Consider the following 22,197-nt stretch of genomic DNA (forward strand, 5'->3'; position numbering starts at 1 on the left):
CAAAAAATCAGCACCTTATATTTCTCAGTCCACACTTTCTGGTTAAATATATGTTGAAGAATGTTTACAAAAACGCCTTTTACCTCTCATTAAATCACACAATAACAGACCTGTGTTCTGGCTTGATTTAGCTTCAATTCCTTATTGTAAACTAGTTATGGAATGGTATAAAAAGAATAATGTGAAATTTGTGCCTAAAACAGAAAATCCTCCAAACTGCCCAGAATTGAGAGATATTGAAAAGTACTATATATATATATATATATATATATATATATATATATATATATATATATATATATATATATATATATATATATATATATATATATATATATATATATATATATATTTATTCCTATACTTTACGGCTAAGAAAATGTGTTTGTGGTAAAAAATGGCTCTTTGCTTGTTTGTGCTTTTAAAACTGACAAAATTAAGTTTAGATTATGTCAAAACACATTAATTTAATTACAGGAAGTAATTAAACCACAAAACCACAATTTAAAAGGCTAGAATTTTTATTTTATTTTTTAAAAATAAAAACATTTTATTTTTATTTTTTAACTGTAAAACAGTGTGGAGTGTTGCTACATCGACTACCTTATAGGCTGACTCACAATGGAGTGCTGCTACATTGACTGAGGGTTTTGTTTTGAGCAGGCAGTCTATCAAATAAATAAAAAAATAATAATAAAAAATTTTACCGGTCTTAAAAAAACTTAAAACTGACATTTTAAGTTATACTCATTAAAATATTTAACTGAATTTAAATAAATTTCAATAGTTAAAAATCGATTTTTCAATGGTGGGGTGAACTTTTTTCAAAAGATATGCAAATAATAGTTCATTTCATGCTTTTTAGGTAAAAGTTCATCAAAATACAGTACAGGAGTATGGGGTTGAAAAAAAGTCATAACCCTAATTTATATACATATACATATATATATATATATATATATATATATATATATATATATATATATATATATATATATATATATATATATATATATATATATATATATATATATGTATATATATATATATATATACATATATATATATATATATATATATATATATATATATATATATATATATATATACATGTATATATATATATATATATGTAGATATATATATACATATATATATATATATATATATATATATATATATATATATATATATATACATGTATATATATATATATGTAGATATATATATACATATATATATATATATATCTACATATATATATATATATATATATATATATATATATATATATATATATATATATGTAGATATATATATCTACATATATATATATATATATATATATATATATATATATATATATATATATATATATATATATATATATATATATATATATATATATATATATATAAAATATGTGCAATAAATAAATTTGATTTAATTTAATGCAAACCTTGTTGTGTGACATCAATTATGAGTTTGATAATTTAAGTCATACATTAATTTTTATGTTAAACTTTTTATTTACATGCAGTGCAGATCACTACATGTAAATAAAAATTCTTTTTCTAGATCATCCAAGAAGAAACTAAAAGACTTCAAGTTATTCATAATAAGTTGTTATCTGAATATCATAAACAACGTGACCAGGCAACAGAAATCGAAGAAAACTTATCTGTTCGATGTCAAGATCTCAAGACACAAAATGAAGAAGAAAGTCACAATTGTATTATTTTAAAGGTTGTTAATATTTTACCAACTTAAAAAAAATTAAATGGTAAAAATAAAACTAATAAAATATAAATCAATTTTTTTTTTTTTTTTTTTTGATGAAGATAAATCTATTACTAGATTTTAAAATTAATGAAAACTTCGAAAACTGTTATAAACTTATTGTACAACAATAAAAAAAAATATAACAATAAAATAATAAATAAATAATAAGAACTCAAAAGAAAGTTGTTATTATTGTATAGCTACAAAAGGTATAAATTCAGCTGTTTTACTTTTTTTTTTTTATTTGAAAACAATATATTTATTTTTTTATAGCTTTTTTACCTTCTTTTTTTTTAAGTTTTTAATTTTATTTGAGTATAAAGTTCTACTTTTTATATTTCATTCATTGCTATTCAAGATTTATATTGGTAGCAATATATTTATTATCAGGAGATATATTGGTAGCAATATGTTTATCAACAGGACATATTGGTAGCCATATACGTATAAGCAAGGTAGCAATATATTTTATATAATAAAAGTAATAATGTTCATAATAATATCAAAGATAATGGTAATTAATAACACAAAAATTTTATTTAAGTGCTTTAGAAATTTGGCTATAGGGTAGAAAGTGCAGCAAAAACTTCATTATCAGTAGAATTGGGAAATGATCTTACCATATTATAATAATATATCAATAATGTTATCAAATGTCAAAGCATATTGTCTTGAATCTAAGTTGTTATGTGATGTAGAAACATTGCAAAATAGGTTTTTAGCAATAAAATAGTCACTACATAGCTTTGTTGGAGCAGAAAAACCATTGTTAGCTTTCAAATAATATCTTTTTTAAGCTTTTCATTTCCAGCAAGTTTCATCATAAATAAAGCATAAAAGTCATTAAATTAATCTTCGAACTGAATAACAGGGGGCACTGCAGTTGAAGAGTCTACTGATTTTTCTTTTACTTTTATTTGAAACCTGTTGACTTTAAACTCCAAAACTGCAATTGTAGCTACTACAATCATCTGAGTGTTTTATTTTTAAACTTATATAGTATTATATACTATTTTATATAGTATTATATAGTTTTTTATATAGTATTTTCTCAAAATTTGATTGAATTATATAATATTTTCACACAAAAATTTGAATGTCAAACTTCTTAATTTCAAATTGAAAGTTCCACCATTACTAAAATTTTTTTTTTTTTGAATTCCGCTTTCCTAATTTTTATTTGTTAGGCACGAATTAAGTCAGACACAGCAGAGTTTTTAGCTCAGAAAAGGGTTTGCGAAGATAATCGGTTAAAGGTATTTTAGTGAAATGTTACATAAAATAATTTTTGAAAGTTCATTCTTGAGAATATCTATTTTTCTCTAATATTATTGAAAACATTTTTGTTTTTTTTAACATATCAAAAAATTGTTTGGAAATTGATAAGTTAGAAAAAAAATTCTTTTATGTGAAAAAAATGTCTTTTAATATTTAAAGAATTAAATCTTAATGATATTCATTTGTCAATTTGCAAATAGTAGCAAATCAAAAATGTTGCAGAAACATAGCATCATTTTTGCAGAAACCTTAGCAGTTTATTGCTTTGGTTAATTTTTGTATTTAGATTTCTGCTTTGCATTCAGTTTATTTTGTAGATTTTAGTTTTTTAGTAGTTTTTTCTGTTGATGATTATCTTTTTTTTTTTTTTTTAAATAGTAATAAAGATGTCTGTAAATTAGAATATTGCTCTAGAACATAAATCTGTTATATATTTTAGCTTAGCAATATAAAAGACAAAGTAGAAGGTTCTATGTTGACAGTAGATCAACAGGTTTTTTTTATTTAAACAAAATTTTGCTAAATTTTTTATAAACATTTTAGACACTATTTTAACATTTTTATATTAATAATATATAAATATAAGTATGTTTTTTAGACATGTAATTATGTATGTATATGCATACATACATACAAATATACATACATACATACATACATACATACATACATACATACATACATACATACATACATACATACATACAGACAGACAGACAGACAGACAGACAGACAGACAGACATAGTACATACATAAATACATATAATATATATATATATATATATATATATATATATATATATATATATATATATATATATATATATATATATATAAAAATACATACATACATACATATATATACCATCAGTTAAAGTTCTTTCCATGATTTAGATTTTCTTAGATTGATATTTAATATCTAATATCGAAAAGTGTAAAAATCAAATCAAAACTTTTGCTGCGCATGACTTAGGTTATTTTTTTTTAATACTGGCAACACTAACAGAGCGTTAACAATACAAATACTTGTTCCTTTCTCAATTCAGTAAATATAAAAATTGATTTTGAGTAAAAACTGCAAGGTTTAATTTTCATACTTTTCTGAATCCGCAGGGGGAAAAGTATTTGTATTGTTAATGCCTTGTAATCTAGCAAAATTTATTTTTCAAGAAACATCAAATGACATTCGGTTTTTCACTGTACTGACAATTTCAGTTATTTTGATTGGTTAAGTAATTTTTTGATTGGTTAAGTAATTTTTTGATTGGTTAAGTAAGTTTTCGATTGGTTATAAGGTATTCCATGAGAAAGTAGGACAAATCTTTAAGGTTTGTAACCCACCATCTCAGATTTCTTTCATACTTTGTAAAAATGGTCACCTATATAACATAGACTACTTTGCAAAATTTTAGCACTGATTTTACTATAGTTTTTGTTTTACAAGTTACTGTTCAACTAAACTGATTAAGCTGAAAATTAGCACCAGTATAGTTTTTAGGACGAGGAATCAGAATATGATATTTGTTTTTAATGAAAACAATTAGATGTTTATCAATATTGGGATTTTATTGCACCTCCTGGATTTTACAGGTGGAAAGGAGGTCTGGTAATCATGGTAGCATTAATTTTTTAAAAATTTTTTTTTGTTTTTAATAAAATAGATTATTAAAGAGCGTTTTGGTACAAAATTGAGATGTGGGTTTTTTGAGGATTTTTATAAATAATTAAAGGAATTATAATGAAAAAGTACAATTGGATGTTACTTATTAAGAAATTGCTTATTTTGAAAACTTCCATTATAAGAAAAAAAAACCATTAACAATAGTTAAAATGAAAAATTCATAATAAATTCAATATATTAAGTCAAAATAATCAAACAAATACAAGTTTTAAATAAAAAACTAGTCAATAAAAAACCAGAACTTGCATCTGAATAATTCATAAATTGCTTATAAAAGAAAACTGGTGTAATATGATTGAGTTTATTTAAAGATTGGATTTTTGCAAAATCATCTGTGTCTGGTATATGAGCCCTGTTCTTGAAGATAATGGTTTTTTTTATCATAATTAAAATATGAGGCTTAGGAACCCAACAACAATCATCTCTACTTGACCAGTGTAATGAAGTGTTAGGTAAATGAGAAGCATGAATTTTACAAGGGCGTCTTAATTTCTTTCATCAACTTCAAATACCTAACCAACCCAGTTAAACATATCATATTTGCAGATATAATATTTTCCTGCAATGATTTAATGAAGATATTGAAGTGAGCCATTAAGGTTGAATGTTAGATTATATTCCTCCTGCTCAGAGACTCTTGACATTTATGCTTGTTGCATCCTGTTGACTAAATTAGTGGAAACTTCTTGTACCAGGTAAAGTTTTTGCATTATTCAATCAGAGAGTCGAAGATTTACGGACTGATAAAATATCTTCGCCTTTTAAAAAAAAGAAGTGGATGCCAAATATGTTATCTTTTGAAAAATTGAACATTTCTTCAGCGTTCTGAATTTGTAAGTCAATTGGACATTGAAGACTAGCACTTAAAACAAGTCATTTAACTGTTCCACCAATGCCATTACATGGTGACTTTCCTTGTGATGTTGCAAAGAAATTCCATTCACATTGCATCCCAAAATCTTCAACATGATGGCATAAATTTAAAATTTTTTTGCAATTTTTGTACTGGCCAGCACAACCATCAGAGAAATAGTGGATATTTGTGGTATTGGGAAACATTTCTTGTACAAATTGGACAGTTCTTTTTACTATACAATAAATAAATCCAATATCATGTGTTAAGTCATCAGATATAAAACATAAAGACGTTGGTTGTCTTTTAGTAGCCCCCTCTTTGTTTTTGTTATAAATAATACAGGATGTAGTGTGCATTGCTGTTGGTTCCAGTGGTAACTCTGAATTTTGTCTTGTATGACAAATTTAAAGTTTTCTGCAAAATCAACTAAAATAATAATTTCATTTATGGGTATATATGACTTTAATGTATTTAAATATTTACTTTGTGCTTTAGCAATATAAAAGTGAGATGTTATGCTATCAAGTTTTTCACTAGGACTTCCAATGAATTCGCTTATTGTAGATGAGTAACTTAGAAACTCTGCTCTATCTGTTGAACTTCACTGTTTGTATTCAATTGTTTCATCTTCATCCACTTCGTCATTCTCTTCAAATGATCCTTCATTTTGCAATAGATTTGCAGTTATATATATAATTTATAATATTTTGAATTCCAGGGCAACAATTACATCTATGGACCATGCATTCCCTTGACTCTCTGTTTCAAACAATCTTCTCGATAAGTTCATGGTAATTCTTCTCCAGTTTAAACTCTGCTGAGCATAAGCATTAGGTTTTGGTGTATTGCACATATACAAACAGCATGGGTTCCTTTTTGACCAGCATAAATATACTATTTTAGCTTTAACTGAACAAATTTAGAAAATCCCATTTTGGATTGAGCTTACTCTAGTTTGAATTCAATAAATAATTCCTTTAAATTGCAAAGAAGTAATCACTTTGATACATGTTTATTTTGGATACACTTACAAAATTTTTTATACCTAGCAACTGCCTACTAAATTGATCATTACAATAGAAGCTTTCCACCTTATCAATGATATCTGATTCAATTCTAACAATGTTACCTTTTTCTGGAAGTGTTAATATTCCTTATTCAAATTTAAGTTTTCTTGCTTTAATTATGGTTGACTTTGAAATATTAAATATTTCAGCTGTTTTCCTTAAAGATCATGAATCTGGAACCAATGTTAAAATCTGAATCTTTTCTTTTTTGTTTTCTGTTTTCAGCTTTTCTTGCATTGAAAGTATTAATTTATCTAGATCTTCAGCTTTCTTCTGATGTTCAACATTCGGCTCCTCAGTAACATCATTTTTCAGGTCTGCTGCATTAACATTGAGGATAACTGATAGCTTTTTTGATATAACATCAGTAGCCTGCATTAATTTTCTTTTCCATAGAGAAATTTTAGCATGTTGTGGAACCCCATGAAATTTTACTGGTGGTCATATAATTTATCAAAACTGGTGTTTATAGTTTCTTTTTCTTGCGTAATTTTTATATCTTCATCAAAAAATGTTTGTTTCAGAAAATCATCTTCACCATTGTGGTCCTGTAAAGTAAACCAATCATATATTTTTTTTACCACGTCTTTTTGACATAAAGGACACATTTTAAAACTAGGTGTTGTTTCAATACCAACTGAACACATATCTTTTGCCAGTTGAATATTAATTTCTTGCAAACCACCTATAAATATATCAAAAATGAATAAAATTCACCAAAATTAGGAAATAATAATTAATAATATAATAATATTAGAAATAAAATAAAAAAATTAAAATTTTTCAAACTAATTGAAAGTGTACTAGATGTGTTTTTTTGTAAAAAGACAGCACAATAAGTTAAAAAAGTAAAAAGTTAGCTTTTATATTAGTTTTATGTCTTTTAAATGGGTCGATGCAATTTTTTTGGGAGTTAGCAAACCGGTTAAGTAAAATTTGCTCATGATGTAAACAAATTTTCACATTGAAGTTTAATATTGGTAGCCCAGATCTTCAAAATAATAAATCTCTCTCTGAATAGCTTGATAAATCTTTTAAGCCAAATCATTTAGTGTACACCATTTTATGACATTGATCATATGATAAAATACCAACTGTACACAAAATCTTGTTCATTTTATTTTTTTCAATTTTTTATTTAGCTATAAATAAACACAAAATACACAGACATATATACATTTATTTAAAAAAGAATAAACTTTTATCATTAGTATTTTTAAATATTATATGTATTTATTTTTTTAACTATGATTTTATAATTATTTTTTTTTTATTTAATGATTAGCAGAGAACAAACAACAGAGAACAAACAACAGCTCTTAAAATATCAGTCTTAGCATTTTAATATTGAGTGTTTCTTTTGTTTTAATGAAAGATGACATAATATGTTAGTAATTAGAAAGCAAATTTATTAAAAAAAAATATTTATTTGAATTAAAGTTTCTTTAAATAATAGGTTAAAAGGTTTTCTTTTGTATAATATTTGATGACTAATGAAAATTGTCAATGTCAATTAATTAATTAAAAAAAAAATCATAAACACAGCCCTATAATACTTATTTTTCCATATAATACTCCTATATTTTTACAAAAAATTTCAAAAAACCCACCTCTAAACTTTGCACCAAAACACTCATTAAAATATCTATTTTATTAAAAACGAAAAAAAATTCACAAAAAATAATGCTACCATGGTTACCAGGTCTCCTTTTTGCCTTTGTTAAAATTTCAAGAATATCTGTAGGTGAAGTACAATCCCCATATTGATATAGTTCTAAATATTTTCATTGAAAACAAATACCATATTCTGATTTCTTGTCCTAAAAACTATACCGGTGCTAATTTTCAACTTAATTACATGTTTAGTTGAACAGTAACTTGTAAAACAAAAACTATACTGAAATCAAAATGGCCGCCTAACATAATAAATTGCTAAAAATAGCTGATTTTAAAGTAAAAATTTCTCCAAAACCCATTTGATATCAGTGCTAAAATTTTGCAAGGTAGTCTATGTTATATAGGTGACCATTTTTACAGGTAAAAAAGGTAAAAACAATGTAATGAAACTAATTCAGGAATATTGTGCTGTGGCAAAAAAAGAATTTATTGTTAAAATAAAATCACATAAAGAAAAAGTGAAAAATTTAGTTGATGAACATTTGATGAATGGACTACTCAATCAAAGATATTTAAATAATATTGATTTCAATAAATTATTTATTAATCTAGAAGTAGTTAAAGTTCATCAAAGCTGTATATAAGCTGAGATAATAATTGACCCATTTAATGAGAGTTTACAATTATTTCTTTAGATGTTGTTGCATCAGCCACTGAAACTGCTGCAGTAATGATCATATTTAAAAGATTGTCTAATTTTATACGCCAATTGTGTTATAACAAGGCCATACACTTGGCTGTAATAGACGTTTTTTATAAATAAAATGAAAATCCTAATAATTGTTGCATTGATTCTCTAGAATTAAGTTTTTCTAGTGACGACTCTAAGGAATCTGAAACTGAAATTGATAATTTAAATGATTTTGAACCCCAAATATAAATAAGAGATAATATAAATGTGGCCTTACATATGATAAGAAAACTAGTTAGGTTTTTTAAATTTTTGCCAAAAAGAAATTCCATTTTGTTTGTCACATTGATTCTTTAGAAAATGAATCCAGTTTTTCCATTGAGAACTCTAACAGTATCTCTATAGTAACAACTCTGAAACTGAAAGTAATAAACTGAATAACTTCAAACCCCTTTAACTTTTTTAAAATAATTGCATAAATAAGATAAATATGGCTTTACAAATGAGTAGAAAAACAGTTTTGTAAATTAGATGTTTTTTAAACTTTCATTAAAATGAAATTCCAATTAACATGACTATGTAAAAGAAAAGCACAGAACTGGATAAAAAAGCATTGTGACAAAGGTTGAAAGATTTTTAAAAGTGATGAACTCTGTAAAAAAAGCATTAAATGACTTGAACTCTCTAGAGCAGTTTAACGATAATTATGTTTCAGCTTTCAAAAATATTTTGAATGCTCTTCAACCAATCAAAATAGCTGTAGAGGAATTAGTAAATTATGATGCAAATTTGCTAACTGATGATACAATTTTAAAATTTTTATTTGATTCCCTGCATTATAATAATGATGCAGTTTTAAAAGAGATTTTGCTAGCTCTGTCTTTTCGCATTAAAGGGCAAAAACTTGCGACTTTGATTAAATACCCCCACACAGTCAATTTGCATTTAACCGCTACTCCCGAGCTACCTTTCTCATCAAAGCTGCTAAAAAATTATTCCTTATGAAAATGACTAGTTTAATCAATTATTCACTGAAGATGTGGATATTGGAATTGAAAGTGAATTGTCTGAAAGGAAAGAGAAAGGTGATTGGGTAAAGAGGTGCTAAGCAAAAGCACAAAAGAATGATCAAAGGATCAATCTTGATTTCCCCACAAATAGGTGAAATGATGCATAAGTATGTGCCAAGTATGCAAGTCTTTGAAACAGTCAAATTCACATTAGTATCACAAAGAGCAAGTAAGTAGTGAATTTTCCAAGAGATAAAATTCAATTGATAGTAACTTACTTTGAAGGTCACTAATATTTGTAAAAGATATATTGAAACAGTTAGTGGGTGGCTATGGTGTTTTATGTTTAATATTTTTGGGTATTTTGATCATGTTTTAAGAGAATTTGACACAATCATAGTTAGAGCATGGCACCCTAAGCAATGAGCTATGTAATTTATTCAGTCTTTATGATTTTAAAGAGAATTTTAAAGATGCCATACTCTATCAAAGAATTCTCATTTATTGATAGAGCATGGCATGGCAGATTCATGTCTCCTTCCTTACCAATGTCGCTTATTGGGCATCGAACCACAAATCTCTTGGTTCCTCCTGAGCCAGAACTCACTGCATCACTGCATTTCAAGCAATGAGCTATGCAGTTACTCAACTTACTCACTTATTTACTCAACAAGAGCCCTAAGGCAGGGAAATTTTAAGTAAGAGTTTGGAAACTTGCAACATTTTTTAAGGTGATTTTTGATGTTCTTCATAATGATCTAAAAAAAACAAGTGAAGCTTTTGAAACACACTAGTTTTAAAAAAAAATTTTTTTGTCAAAGTTCCTTTTAAAGTATCTTGACAAGTTAGGTACAGTTTTTTTGAAAAATACAAAAAAAAACTTAACTTTTAAATCAAGAAAATGCCTACCTCAGTCTCCTGAACTAATAAGTTTTGAAAATAACTTACTAAAAATGATAAAAAGTATTAATTTCACTGCAACCAAATGTGAATTAATCAAATCCATACCAACCATGTTACTACCACAAAAAAATCACTAAAAATCATTTCAACATGTGAATAAAGCAAGCTCTACAGAAAAAAATTTATGTGGGAATTTAAAAAAAGGATATACATATCTTATAAAACATGAAAAATTATCAATAAAGTGCAACCATTAAAAATCATACAATCTTTGTTTAACTGAAAAGTACCACATTAAGAGTCACTAATAAAATATTAAACAAAAGAAACAAGCTGATTTTAAAATGTTGTTATGAAAACAAAAATTTTTATAAGGAACCTTTTTTTTTTTTTATTCTGATTCACTCCCAACAAAGCTGCAAGAACCACTATTAAGATGGAAGTTACAAGAAAACAAAGAATAGAGTTATAGAGCAAGGAAACGGTTGACAGAAGACTTAAAAAGTTGAAGGTTGTATGAGTCAGGAAAACATGAAGATAGAACGAGTTTTGTTTGATAAAACTAGAGATAAAAGCTCCTTTGAGCAGTGGCTATGATGATATTTGTAGAAAAGAGAAAGAGATGCAACTTTACAACTATGGAAAAGAGACTCAAGCTTAGCAGATAGACCGGGTCCAACTACATTTACAATGTGTTTTTGGACCTTGTCTAGAAGAGAAAGAGGATCATTAAAAAAACCAGCCCAAATATGACAGTATACCATACAGGGACGAATACCATACAAAGAGATTTGTAGAGGTAGAGAATGGAATCAGAAGAGAGAAAATGGCAAGCACGATAAAGTTAAGCAACCTTAGCAGATGCTAATTTAGAAATCAATTGTATATATGGTTTGACCATGAAATATATATGACCATGAAAGGTCAGTAGTAAATGATAATCCAAGAAGACATAAAGAAGAGGAATCAGTGAGAGGGTTGCCATTCAATAATATAGGAATGTCGACAGTACTGTGATAGTTGTTTACAGTAAATAACTGAGTTTTATTGGAGTTAAAATTTACAAAACACTGTCAGCCCTAATCCATTACACAAGTAAAATCAGATTCAAGATCGGCTGCCTGTTCTAAGCGATCGAAAGGAGAAGACTTTTTGTCAAGACAGGAGTATAAAGTTGAATCATCAGCAAAAAGAGCTACTTTAGAGGTTAGGTTGTCAGGAAGATCATTATTGTAGATAAGAAACAAAATAGGACTGAGGATAGAACCTTGAGGTACCCCAGAAGTTACTGGAAATAAAAAAGAGTGTTGGTCTTCGAGGATGACTTCAATACAGTGGTTAGAAAGAAACAGTGTTACCCAGAGTTTTTGAAAATTGGAACAACCGATGCCATTTTCCAGCAGGCAGAAAAACAAGACTCAGTCAAGCACTTATTAACTAGTTTGGAGAAGAAGAATTGAAGAGAGTTCTGGAGAACAATTTTGTGACAGGAATGTTGTCTGGACCACAAGCCGTAGAAAAAAGTTTAATCAAGCTATGACTTTAGCAATGGAAGCTGGAGTGATTTGAATTTCTAACAATGGGTTAACCTGTTTAATTGGAATGGAAGGAAGAGAATGGCCATTAGATTCAAGAGTCGAATTAAAAGAGAAGTTCTTTGCAAATAGTTCAGTCTTATCCTTGGGAGAGTTAAGAGAAGTAATAAGATCAGTTCCGTGAATGAGAGATGGAATGTTAGACCTTCCTTTGTTAACAAGGCTGTTGATGATTTTCGAAAAGTCTCTGGAGCCTAACTCTGAGACAAGATACGAGATTTAGTGAACTGAGAATAATGGAGCTTAGTATCTGACAGCACCTTTTTACATCGATTTCTTGCAATAATAAATAGCTGTTCTCAAGAGAGTTGTTCTTTTGAAAAAGATGAAAAAAATGGTTACAATTAGATATAGCAGCTGCACAAGAGAGAGAGGGTTTTAACCACTATTAAGTAGCCTCCTCATCTGTAGTGGCCTTCTCGGCCTTGAGGAGGTGAATAACAAAAAAAAAAAATTTCTGCCTGAATCCAGGAGATAGCATACGAGGCGCATTTTTCAGCTGAGAGAAAAGACATCAGCCCAAGGACCATCACAAAGAAAATCATGAAAAGAGTCCCAATCAGCTTTACGGTAGTAGTAAGTAGTGCAATGATAGGGTGAGTCTTGCATGGTCAGAACCACCTAAGGAAGAAAAAGGAGAAACTGAATACAAACTTGGATCAGAGACTAGACATAAATCAAGGAGTGATGGTAAATGATTAGGGTTGTCAGAAAAACGAGTCACAAAGTTAACTATTTGAGTAAGAGATTGAGAAATGCAGAAATTATAGGCTTTATTGCCAGCAGGGTCAGTGGCGTTTGAACCAAGCCATTCAGTGTGATAAGTAATAAAGTCACCAATAACTACAATATTGGCAGAGGGGTAAAGAGAGAGAGCATGTTCAATTTGGTTAGAAATTATATCTAAAAGAGTGCAATCTTGGGAAGAAGGAGAACGATAAAGAACAAAGAGAAAGGTGATAGAGTGAAGCGGTGCTAAGCAGAAGCACATAAAGGAATGGTCAAAGGATTTGAACCTGATTTCACGACAAATTGGCGAGTTGATGCGTATGTATACCCTTAAGCCAAGCATGTGGCTATAGGAGTCTTTGTGAATTAAATGATAGTACCCATCAACATTGAGATCAGAAGAAGGATTAGCAGAATTTAGGTTAGTCTCACTAAGAGCAAGCAAGTCTGGTGAATTTTGCAAGATAAGATTTTTGGTAAGATTCAACTGATGGAAGGTTGCTTTGCAGACCACAAATATTAGTAAAAGATATATTAAAACAGTTAGGTGATGGGGATGGGTTTTTATGTTTAATGTTTTGATTTACTTTTGGCATATTTAAGTTTAAAGAGAACTTGACTCATTATAGATAGAGCACAGCCTCCAAAGCAATGAGCTATGCAATTTTCTCAGTCCTGTAAACCCTAAGTTGTAACATAGGGCTCCTTAAGGCCTCGACAATGCGAACCAAAAGCATTAACAGGGACACCATCCATATGCAACATGGCACTGTTAATACTCTGATATTTTGCACTGTTGATGGAATCAGACTCTCTGAGAGCTACCACAGAGTTCGGGAAACCTTACTACCAGCTGGCCTCAGAACCATTAAACTGAGTTTTAGAGCTGTACTCTCATTAGGAGATAACAGGAAGAGTTGCATAGCCACTATCAGTGTTATCAAACTTTGATAACACTTTATTGTTATCAAAGCATTTATTTTATGTATGTATGTATGTATATATGTATGTATGTATACATGTATGTATGTATAGATTTATGTATGTATGTATTTATGTATGTATGTATATATGTATGTATGTATTTATGTATGTATGTAGGTATGTATGTATGTATGTATGTATGCATGTATGTATGTATGTATGTATGTATGTATGTATGTATGTATGTATGTATGTATGTATGTATGTATGTATTTATGTATGTATGTATGTATGTATCTATGTATGTATCTATGTATGTATCTATGTATGTATCTATGTATGTATCTATGTATGTATCTATGTATGTATGTATGCATCAGATATTTATATCAGATTTTTATTTTTTTAAAGGTTAATTTGCTCAAACATAAAAATGATATAAGTCATAAGGTATTTTGCATTTTTCACAGTTATATGGCTTGTAATCTATAAATAAACTTTTTAATCTATAAATGATTTTTTTCTGTAATCTTCAGGCACTTCAAGGATTTAAAGATTTGATATCTCAAGTTGTAATTAAGAATTCAACAAAACAAATTTCATTAGAGAATGAAATTGCATTGCTGGAGTCGAAAGAAGAAGCACTTAAGGTTTGTTACAATGTTTTCATTATGAAAATCAATTTTTATAACTGTCAATAAGTAGCTAAATTAAAATAAATTAAAATTTTAATAAAAATCTAATAATATTAATAAATAATAGCAATGAATAATAATTGATAGTTAATCAAAAAACCATTAAAATGCTTAATTTTTGTGATTTTAAAGATTTTATATTTTCTTTATTTAAAATTGTTTTTTTAATTTAGAAAGAAATATCTGAAGTAACTGAGAATAAAATTTTATATTTTCTTTATTTAAAATTGTTTTTTTAATTTAGAAAGAAATATCTGAAGTAACTGAGAATAAAATTTTATATTTTCTTTATTTAAAATTGTTTTTTTAATTTAGAAAGAAATATCTGAAGTAACTGAGAAAGTTTTTTATTTTCTTTATTTAAAATTTTTTTTTTTTAATTTAGAAAGAAATATCTGAAGTAACTGAAAATAAAATTTTACAAGAGGATACTACTACAGATTTAGAAATAAAAATGTTGAAAATAAACTCATTAAGAGTTAATATAGAGAAGAGCATATCAATTATCGAGGCTGCAATCAATGATCTTAAGTAAAAAAAATATATAGATTTTAATATTTACTTATCTTCTTAGAAAGTGATAACTTTATAATAATAAATTTCACTGGATGTGACTGATTATTTAAACTTTTAGTGTATCCAAATACATTTTATTTGGTAATAAACCAAAAACTTGAGTAGTTAATAAAAAAAAATGGTTTATTTAAAAAAAAAAATTATTTTAAAAGTTATGCATCATTAGTAAATTTTTATTAGTTTTTTTAAACAAAAAAATTTGAAAAAAAAAATCAAATACATGATATAAAGATCTTTGTTGACAATAAAATGACTGTTGACAATAAAACTTTTTAAAATGCATTGTTATAGCAGTTTATTAGAGATACAATAATTCATCATTTTTCTGTACAATTTATTATTATTTCTTTTTTAAGTAAATACAGTATCTAAGTATTTATGATAATTTACAAAAACTCACAAAAATTTTTATTAATCAAGTTGATTTTTGGTGCAGCTTAGGCAAATTCCTGAGATTTCGCACTATAGGTTTGACTAAAAACAATGCTCAAAGACGGTGAGTATTCAATTTGGCAACTATTTTGGTCAATCTGAAGCAGATGCTTTCAAGATGCTTTAAGGATTGATTTGAACATGGGCGCTTGTTTCATATTGTTGCTGCACGTTTCTCTATGGTTAAAAGTTTCATGGATTGAGAGCTAGAGGTATCGCAAAGCATGGGCCAAGCATAAACCATATGCAAAAAGACTAAGGCAAGATAAGCTTTTCTTATTAAATCAGGAGGGATATCAAGCAGACATTCCAGCACAACATTTCTGATGGATGTTTTTGAAATGAGTGTTCCACTTAAGGTCATTTTGTAAGGTCACACTGAGGAGTTTGAGTAAGGATTGGGTTTTTAACTTACTGCCTGCAACAAATATTGGCAAACCCATAAAACCTTCGAAGGAGAAATCAATCAATTGAGTTTTTGCGTTGTTGACATGCATTTTAGTGCCTAATGACAAACTTAGTAAATTATTAACTTCTTCCTGCGATTTATCTGAATCATTTTGTCCGACATGATGTAATAGTGAAGGTTGATAGTTTTGTAATGTTATGCATGTTTTTTAAAAAGATGACAAACAGTAAAAGAGGCATGAACTTCCTATTCAGGTGATATAAGCCCAGTCTCTGTAAATTTTGGCTTTCTTTTGTTTATGTGTCTGATGACAGCAACTATTCGAACTATCTAATTCATTTGTTGAATTCTGTACAATTACCTTCGTTATATGGTACAAATATTTGTTTCATAGCAGAGCAAAAAAAATTTGAAACTTATTTTAAGATAATAATTTGTGTATCCAACAGGATACATGTATTTTTATCCTGCAAAAACGATTTAGTACAATGAATACAGCATTGCTAAATGATCTAATTTAGTTGCAGATAAACATGAAGGTGCCAGAGCTTTTGTGAATAGGTTATATATGACAAGCTACAAACTGGTCACATTTATGAGGTAATGAAGTATATACATGCCTAATTTAAGCTTGTATTTGCATACTTCAAAAATAATGAACAAATGCTCCGCAATAACACATTAGCAAACAACTTTTTGAACAAAAAAAATATAAAAAGTTGTCCAGTAGTAAAATAACATTTAATACAACCACCTTAGGGGATGTAACTGGTGATGAATCAGTTGCTAATAGTTTGGGGAGACTATTAAACAATCATACAACACGCATGATAATGGTGGTTTGATATCTGATTTTTATGTTATAAATCATTCTGACTTGAGCTTAGCTATAACTAGGTTAAAAACCAGCAAATCTTGCGGGCCTTATGGTATAGCTGCTGAAGCTATTAAATATGAAGGTAAAATATTGTCTCTGCATTTAACATTGTTATTTAATATGTGAGTGAAACATTGCTATTTGCCTTTGAATATAATGCAAACAACTATTGTACCACTACTTAAAAAAAAATTTGGTGATGATTTTCTGATGCAAGTAACTTCAATGCAATTTTTTTTTATCTAATTGTATACGAAAACTTCTAAAGTCTCTTTTGCTTCTCAGCTTCATCACAATCCAGTAAATGATGAATATCAGTTTGGTTTCAAACCTAGTCATTCAACTAGTCATGATTGTTCAGTTTTACAATTACAGGTTAAATAAAATGTTTTTGTCTAATTTCTTAAGCAAAGCATTTGCTATATGCTTGGCATAAACACTGCTATTGCCAAATTAAATCTTGGTTGTCATATTGCTGGTATGCCTATTAATATCCTACACATTTCCACAGTATCTGATGGCAATGGTGATATTTTAAATCAAAAAAATTTGTTTTATGCCAGAGCTAAGGTGCTTCTACATTTTCTACATTATGCTTTTTCAAAACTTATTGTACCCAGTTTTATTACATTTTGTGGCAACAGTATAATATCACTGTGTTAAAGAGACTCAAATCTGCCTATATAATGCTTAAAGTTTTTTTGTTATAATTGTCAAGATAGTGTTACAACTATGTTCTTTGAACTTGGTTTACCAACATATTACATTATTTTGCTCAACTCAAACTCTCGATTTAGATATTTATTCTTAATGCATGGTAAGATGTTAAGAGCTGCTTATGTTGCTCTTAAACGTTTTAAATTTGTCATGTATTGTACCTGTTTTTTGTTTTCTATGGATCTATGTGAACTGAAATAGATAAATAATAACCTTAATAATGATCATAACTATAGTAATAGTAATAACAAAGAAGACTAAACCTTGAACTTTCTTATTTTTATTTTTTAGTAAAGAAAATGAGGGGTTGGATATTTTTTTTTTTTAGTGAAGAAAATGAGGAGTTGGATACGGCAATAAATTTAAACACCAACATTGAAAATACGCTTAAATCTGCTTTAAAAGAAATTGCCAGTAAATTATTTTTTGGCTAAAGTTTTATCTTAGTAAAGTTACTATCTTGTTCAAAATGAATAAACGTTAAACTGTGTAATAGTTGATCGCTTTGAAGCACAAGCTGAAGTTCATAAAGGAAGAATGTTACAACGAAATCAAGTGTTACAGAAAGCACAAGTAATATTTCTTATTTTTGGAAATCCATTTTTTCGCATTTTTTTATATTAATTCTCCCACTAGTCAGAAACCAAATAATATAGACAAAAAATTAGTTATTTACCCCCAACCCCTCTAAAGAATAAAAAACAAAACACTAAATATATATTTTTTGTATAGGGGAGAGTCGCCGATTATGGACCACTTTTGTTGCAGAGTGTATAATTCACTCACTTTTGCTTAAATAGTTAACTTTTATATTGTAAACCACTTCTTACCTTCAGCTGAACATATTATATGAAGCTTGTAGTGGTTGATTTATTAATAATTATAAAATGTGTCAAAAACGTAAGTGGTCCATATTGGGGGTACTTTAAGCTTGTGCTCCAAATATGGACCATTGAGGTTCCTATTATGGACTAGTTATAAACGGTTTGACTTGGTCATTTAAACAAATTATATACACACTAAAGATAGAATTATTAGAATATAAATACTCAAGAGTATGTAAGCTTCTAATTTTTAACAGGTTTTTAGATGTCCTTTTTGTAAAAAAAAAAAAAAGGTATTAAGTTTAAGCGAGCCACCATTTATTTGATTCTAATTCTACCAGTCTCATGCACATGTATGCATACACTCAGTTTTATTTATAAAGTGTTTTACTATTTTAACATTTAGCACACACAAAAACATGAATACTGATGTGTAATAATATTTCAAAATTTATTTACAAAGTTCATAAATAAAGTCACAATCTGAAGTTCCTGCGCATTCTTCATGTGCCCATCTTTTGCAGGATCGACAGCATATCATATTTTCTATGTTACATTCTCCACACATAAAACAAAGCCATGAACTTTCATTTAAAATACTGGTACTAGTTGTTAAATTCATTTTGGGTTTCTTACATTTCTTTACTACTTTTTCTTTAATTATTTTTGTGTTTTTGGACTTTTTAACTTTTGTGTTTGTTTTTGGACTTTTCTGTAGGAACAGCTTTTTATATAGACTTGAAGTAAGAATTTCTGACTGTTCTTTGCGACACTTCCTTTTGCCTGCACCCTATGGGGGAAGAACAGGGACCAGTCTCTGAATTGGAGACAAAGCCCGGATGTAAAAAATTAGTGCCTCATAGTGCCCAGAGTTATTTTCAAACATGGTGTACTTCATTGTGATGGGGTTACCACTATGTTCTTCACCATACATCAGCACATTCCTGTTTGCATTGTGAATCACAATTTTTGTTTTCAGAAGACAGGAGATCTGATTTATCTCCCATTCTCCCACAAACGAGTCTGGTTTGGCAATGTGAGCAATACGCTCTTCTAACAAGTTAAAGTGAAGATGCTGGGGTTGGTCAGCATTTAAGGCATCCCCGTGCATGTCAACAGACAATATTTCCAAATTAGATATCAAATGGCTAACAAGCTGATTACGAAGTGAGTCAGCCATAGCAGGTTCCTTCAGATGAAGCAGTGGACTGACCAGCTTGCCGTTTAATCGCTGAGCTGACTGAAGATCTGGTGTTGTGCACACAACAACTGACCTAAAAAAACATTTCCCATCAGAGTAAATTGGGATGAGCAAAAAATTTTCCAGCACCTGTGGCAGAACTGTTTTGGAATGGGACGTTTCAACAGCCAGTGACACTGGGTGGGTCACATAAGTTGTTGGTTTTGGAACCATCTCATCCATTACGCCTGGAAGTGGTGGCACACTTCCAGGCGTAATGGATGAGATGGTTCCAAAACCTCCTCCTGGTCTTGTGCTGGTCTAGTTACACATACCAATGCTGGTATCAAAGCTTCCTGGGCTTGTGCTGGTAATGTCCCTGATGTAAGTGGTGAAGACAGCATGGTCTCGCGGTCTCCTGCTTGAAAAGCGAATGATGGCGCATAATCCTGAGGTTTAAAAACATCTCGTGAGCATGGCCAAATTCCACACGATGCAAAACCATTAATTGCCCTTGACATGGTAGCAGCCTTTGCATATGCCAGATGAAAAAGATTGGCCACCTGATATGAACTCACTGAACGTCCTGGATTTAGTCTCAGCCATTTTTCGACCTCCTGGTCGTAGTAGACTTGAAGGGGCTTAAAAAAAGCTTTATCCAGAGGCTGCAGTTTGTGTGTTGTGTAAGGTGGAAGTGACAACATTATGACATTGTTGTCAATGGCAAGCTGAATGGCCTCAAGATTTTTAGTATGGGATTTGTGGCCATCTAAAATAAGTAAAACCTTATCATTTTTTGTTGGCTTCACATGACTGATGAACATTCTCATCCACTGTACAAAAAGTTCAGAATTTATCCATCCTGAATCGGAACAAGTTACAATGCTGTCTTCTGGTGCACTATCTCCCAGTTCATCAGAAACCCGTTTTCTTTTGAATATAATAATTGGTGGAACATAATGTGTTCCACCAGCATTTACGCAACAGACAACTGTTGTGTTAACACCCCTTTCTGCACTGGCTATGCTACCTATCTGTTTTTTGCCTTTTAGGCCAAGCACGCGGTGGCATTTCTTTTTTCACGGTTGAAATACCAGATTCATCAATATTGTAAATGTTATTGGCCTTGAGGCAATCATCTTTTATTAAATTTTCTAGTAAATTAAAAAACCTGTCAACATCCCCCAGGTTGAAGCCGCTGGCTCGCGACATGGAAGTAGCTTCTAGTTGGCAGAGGTAGAGGTCAGGGAACCTGGTTAAAAATTTGTAATACCACTTTTTCCCAGCTTGACCTTTATCCTTATTGAATGGGTTATTTAAACCCTTGTGTTCTGCAACTTCAAATGCCAGAGTCATTAAATCTTTCCTCGACATTCCAAAAAACATGGCCTCCAATTTTAAAACTAGGTTGTGTATTTCTAGCTCAACATTCGCAGGAAGGATAGTACTTCTGCCTAGCTTTTTAAAGCCGTTAGCAAACTTGTTAGCATTATCAAAATGCCTCTTTAGAGTTGCTTTGGGGATGCCGCATGTGGCTGCACATTTGTTCAAGCCAATATCACCATTTCTGTACGCCTCAATAGCACGTTGAAGATCATCATTAGTCCAGCAGCCCCTGATTAAAAAAAAAAGATTGAAATAAATTGTAGGACAGGGCAAAATTTTAAAAATAAATTTGTCTAAATTTACCCACTACAATCTACCACTACAAATATAATACTTAATAAATATTTATCATTATTTATTATTATTAATAGGCTATTATTATTATTATTAAATTAATTTTAATCATTAGGCCTATAGCCTATAACTATAATAATACTATAATATTAATAATGATTCGTAATTATTTTTAGACCCTTAGCCTTATAATTATATCTTAACTTATATTATTATATAATTATCTAATTTAAATTTAATAGGTCAATTATAGTAATAGTAAATACTTAGTAGATCTATAATTACTATAATTAAATAATTATAATCTATTATAGATTCTATAGTCTGGCTATAGTCTAGTCAAATTTCAAATACTAATAATAATCAAAGATTAAAATAAAGCATAAGATTAAGATAATTTAATTTATTAATAGCCTATGATAAAATAATAACATCCAAGAGAATAAGAACTTATGTTCCCCAATATGGACTACAGTTTCCCATCTTGAACCACTGGTCCATTTTAGGGACAGCAGTTGGTCCATATTGGGAGAACCACATGGGCATCTAATTTTACTAAATAAAACCAAAACGATGTCATTTGGAGCAACACGCTTGTATTTAGTAAGAAATGAAATGGAAAAGCTTTCCATTTAGCATAGAAGCATTATCCTGGTTCATTTATTTGTAGAAT

General features: G+C 28.9%; 1 protein-coding gene across 1 annotated transcript in view; it reads left to right on the forward strand.

Moving 5' to 3' along the window:
• The window catches only part of LOC105846037 (coiled-coil domain-containing protein 178), a 45,742-nt gene that overhangs the window by 21,481 nt on the left and 2,064 nt on the right, over window positions 1-22,197 (forward strand). The window contains exons 11-18 of the mRNA XM_065812181.1: window positions 1,579-1,746; window positions 2,970-3,038; window positions 3,500-3,553; window positions 14,546-14,584; window positions 14,671-14,784; window positions 15,215-15,360; window positions 18,169-18,254; window positions 18,337-18,413. Coding sequence (XP_065668253.1) covers window positions 1,579-1,746; window positions 2,970-3,038; window positions 3,500-3,553; window positions 14,546-14,584; window positions 14,671-14,784; window positions 15,215-15,360; window positions 18,169-18,254; window positions 18,337-18,413 — 753 coding nt within the window. The remainder of the gene's footprint in view (window positions 1-1,578; window positions 1,747-2,969; window positions 3,039-3,499; window positions 3,554-14,545; window positions 14,585-14,670; window positions 14,785-15,214; window positions 15,361-18,168; window positions 18,255-18,336; window positions 18,414-22,197) is intronic.

Source organism: Hydra vulgaris, chromosome 12 (genome assembly GCF_038396675.1).
Source record: "Hydra vulgaris chromosome 12, alternate assembly HydraT2T_AEP".
Lineage (NCBI taxonomy): Eukaryota > Metazoa > Cnidaria > Hydrozoa > Anthoathecata > Hydridae > Hydra > Hydra vulgaris.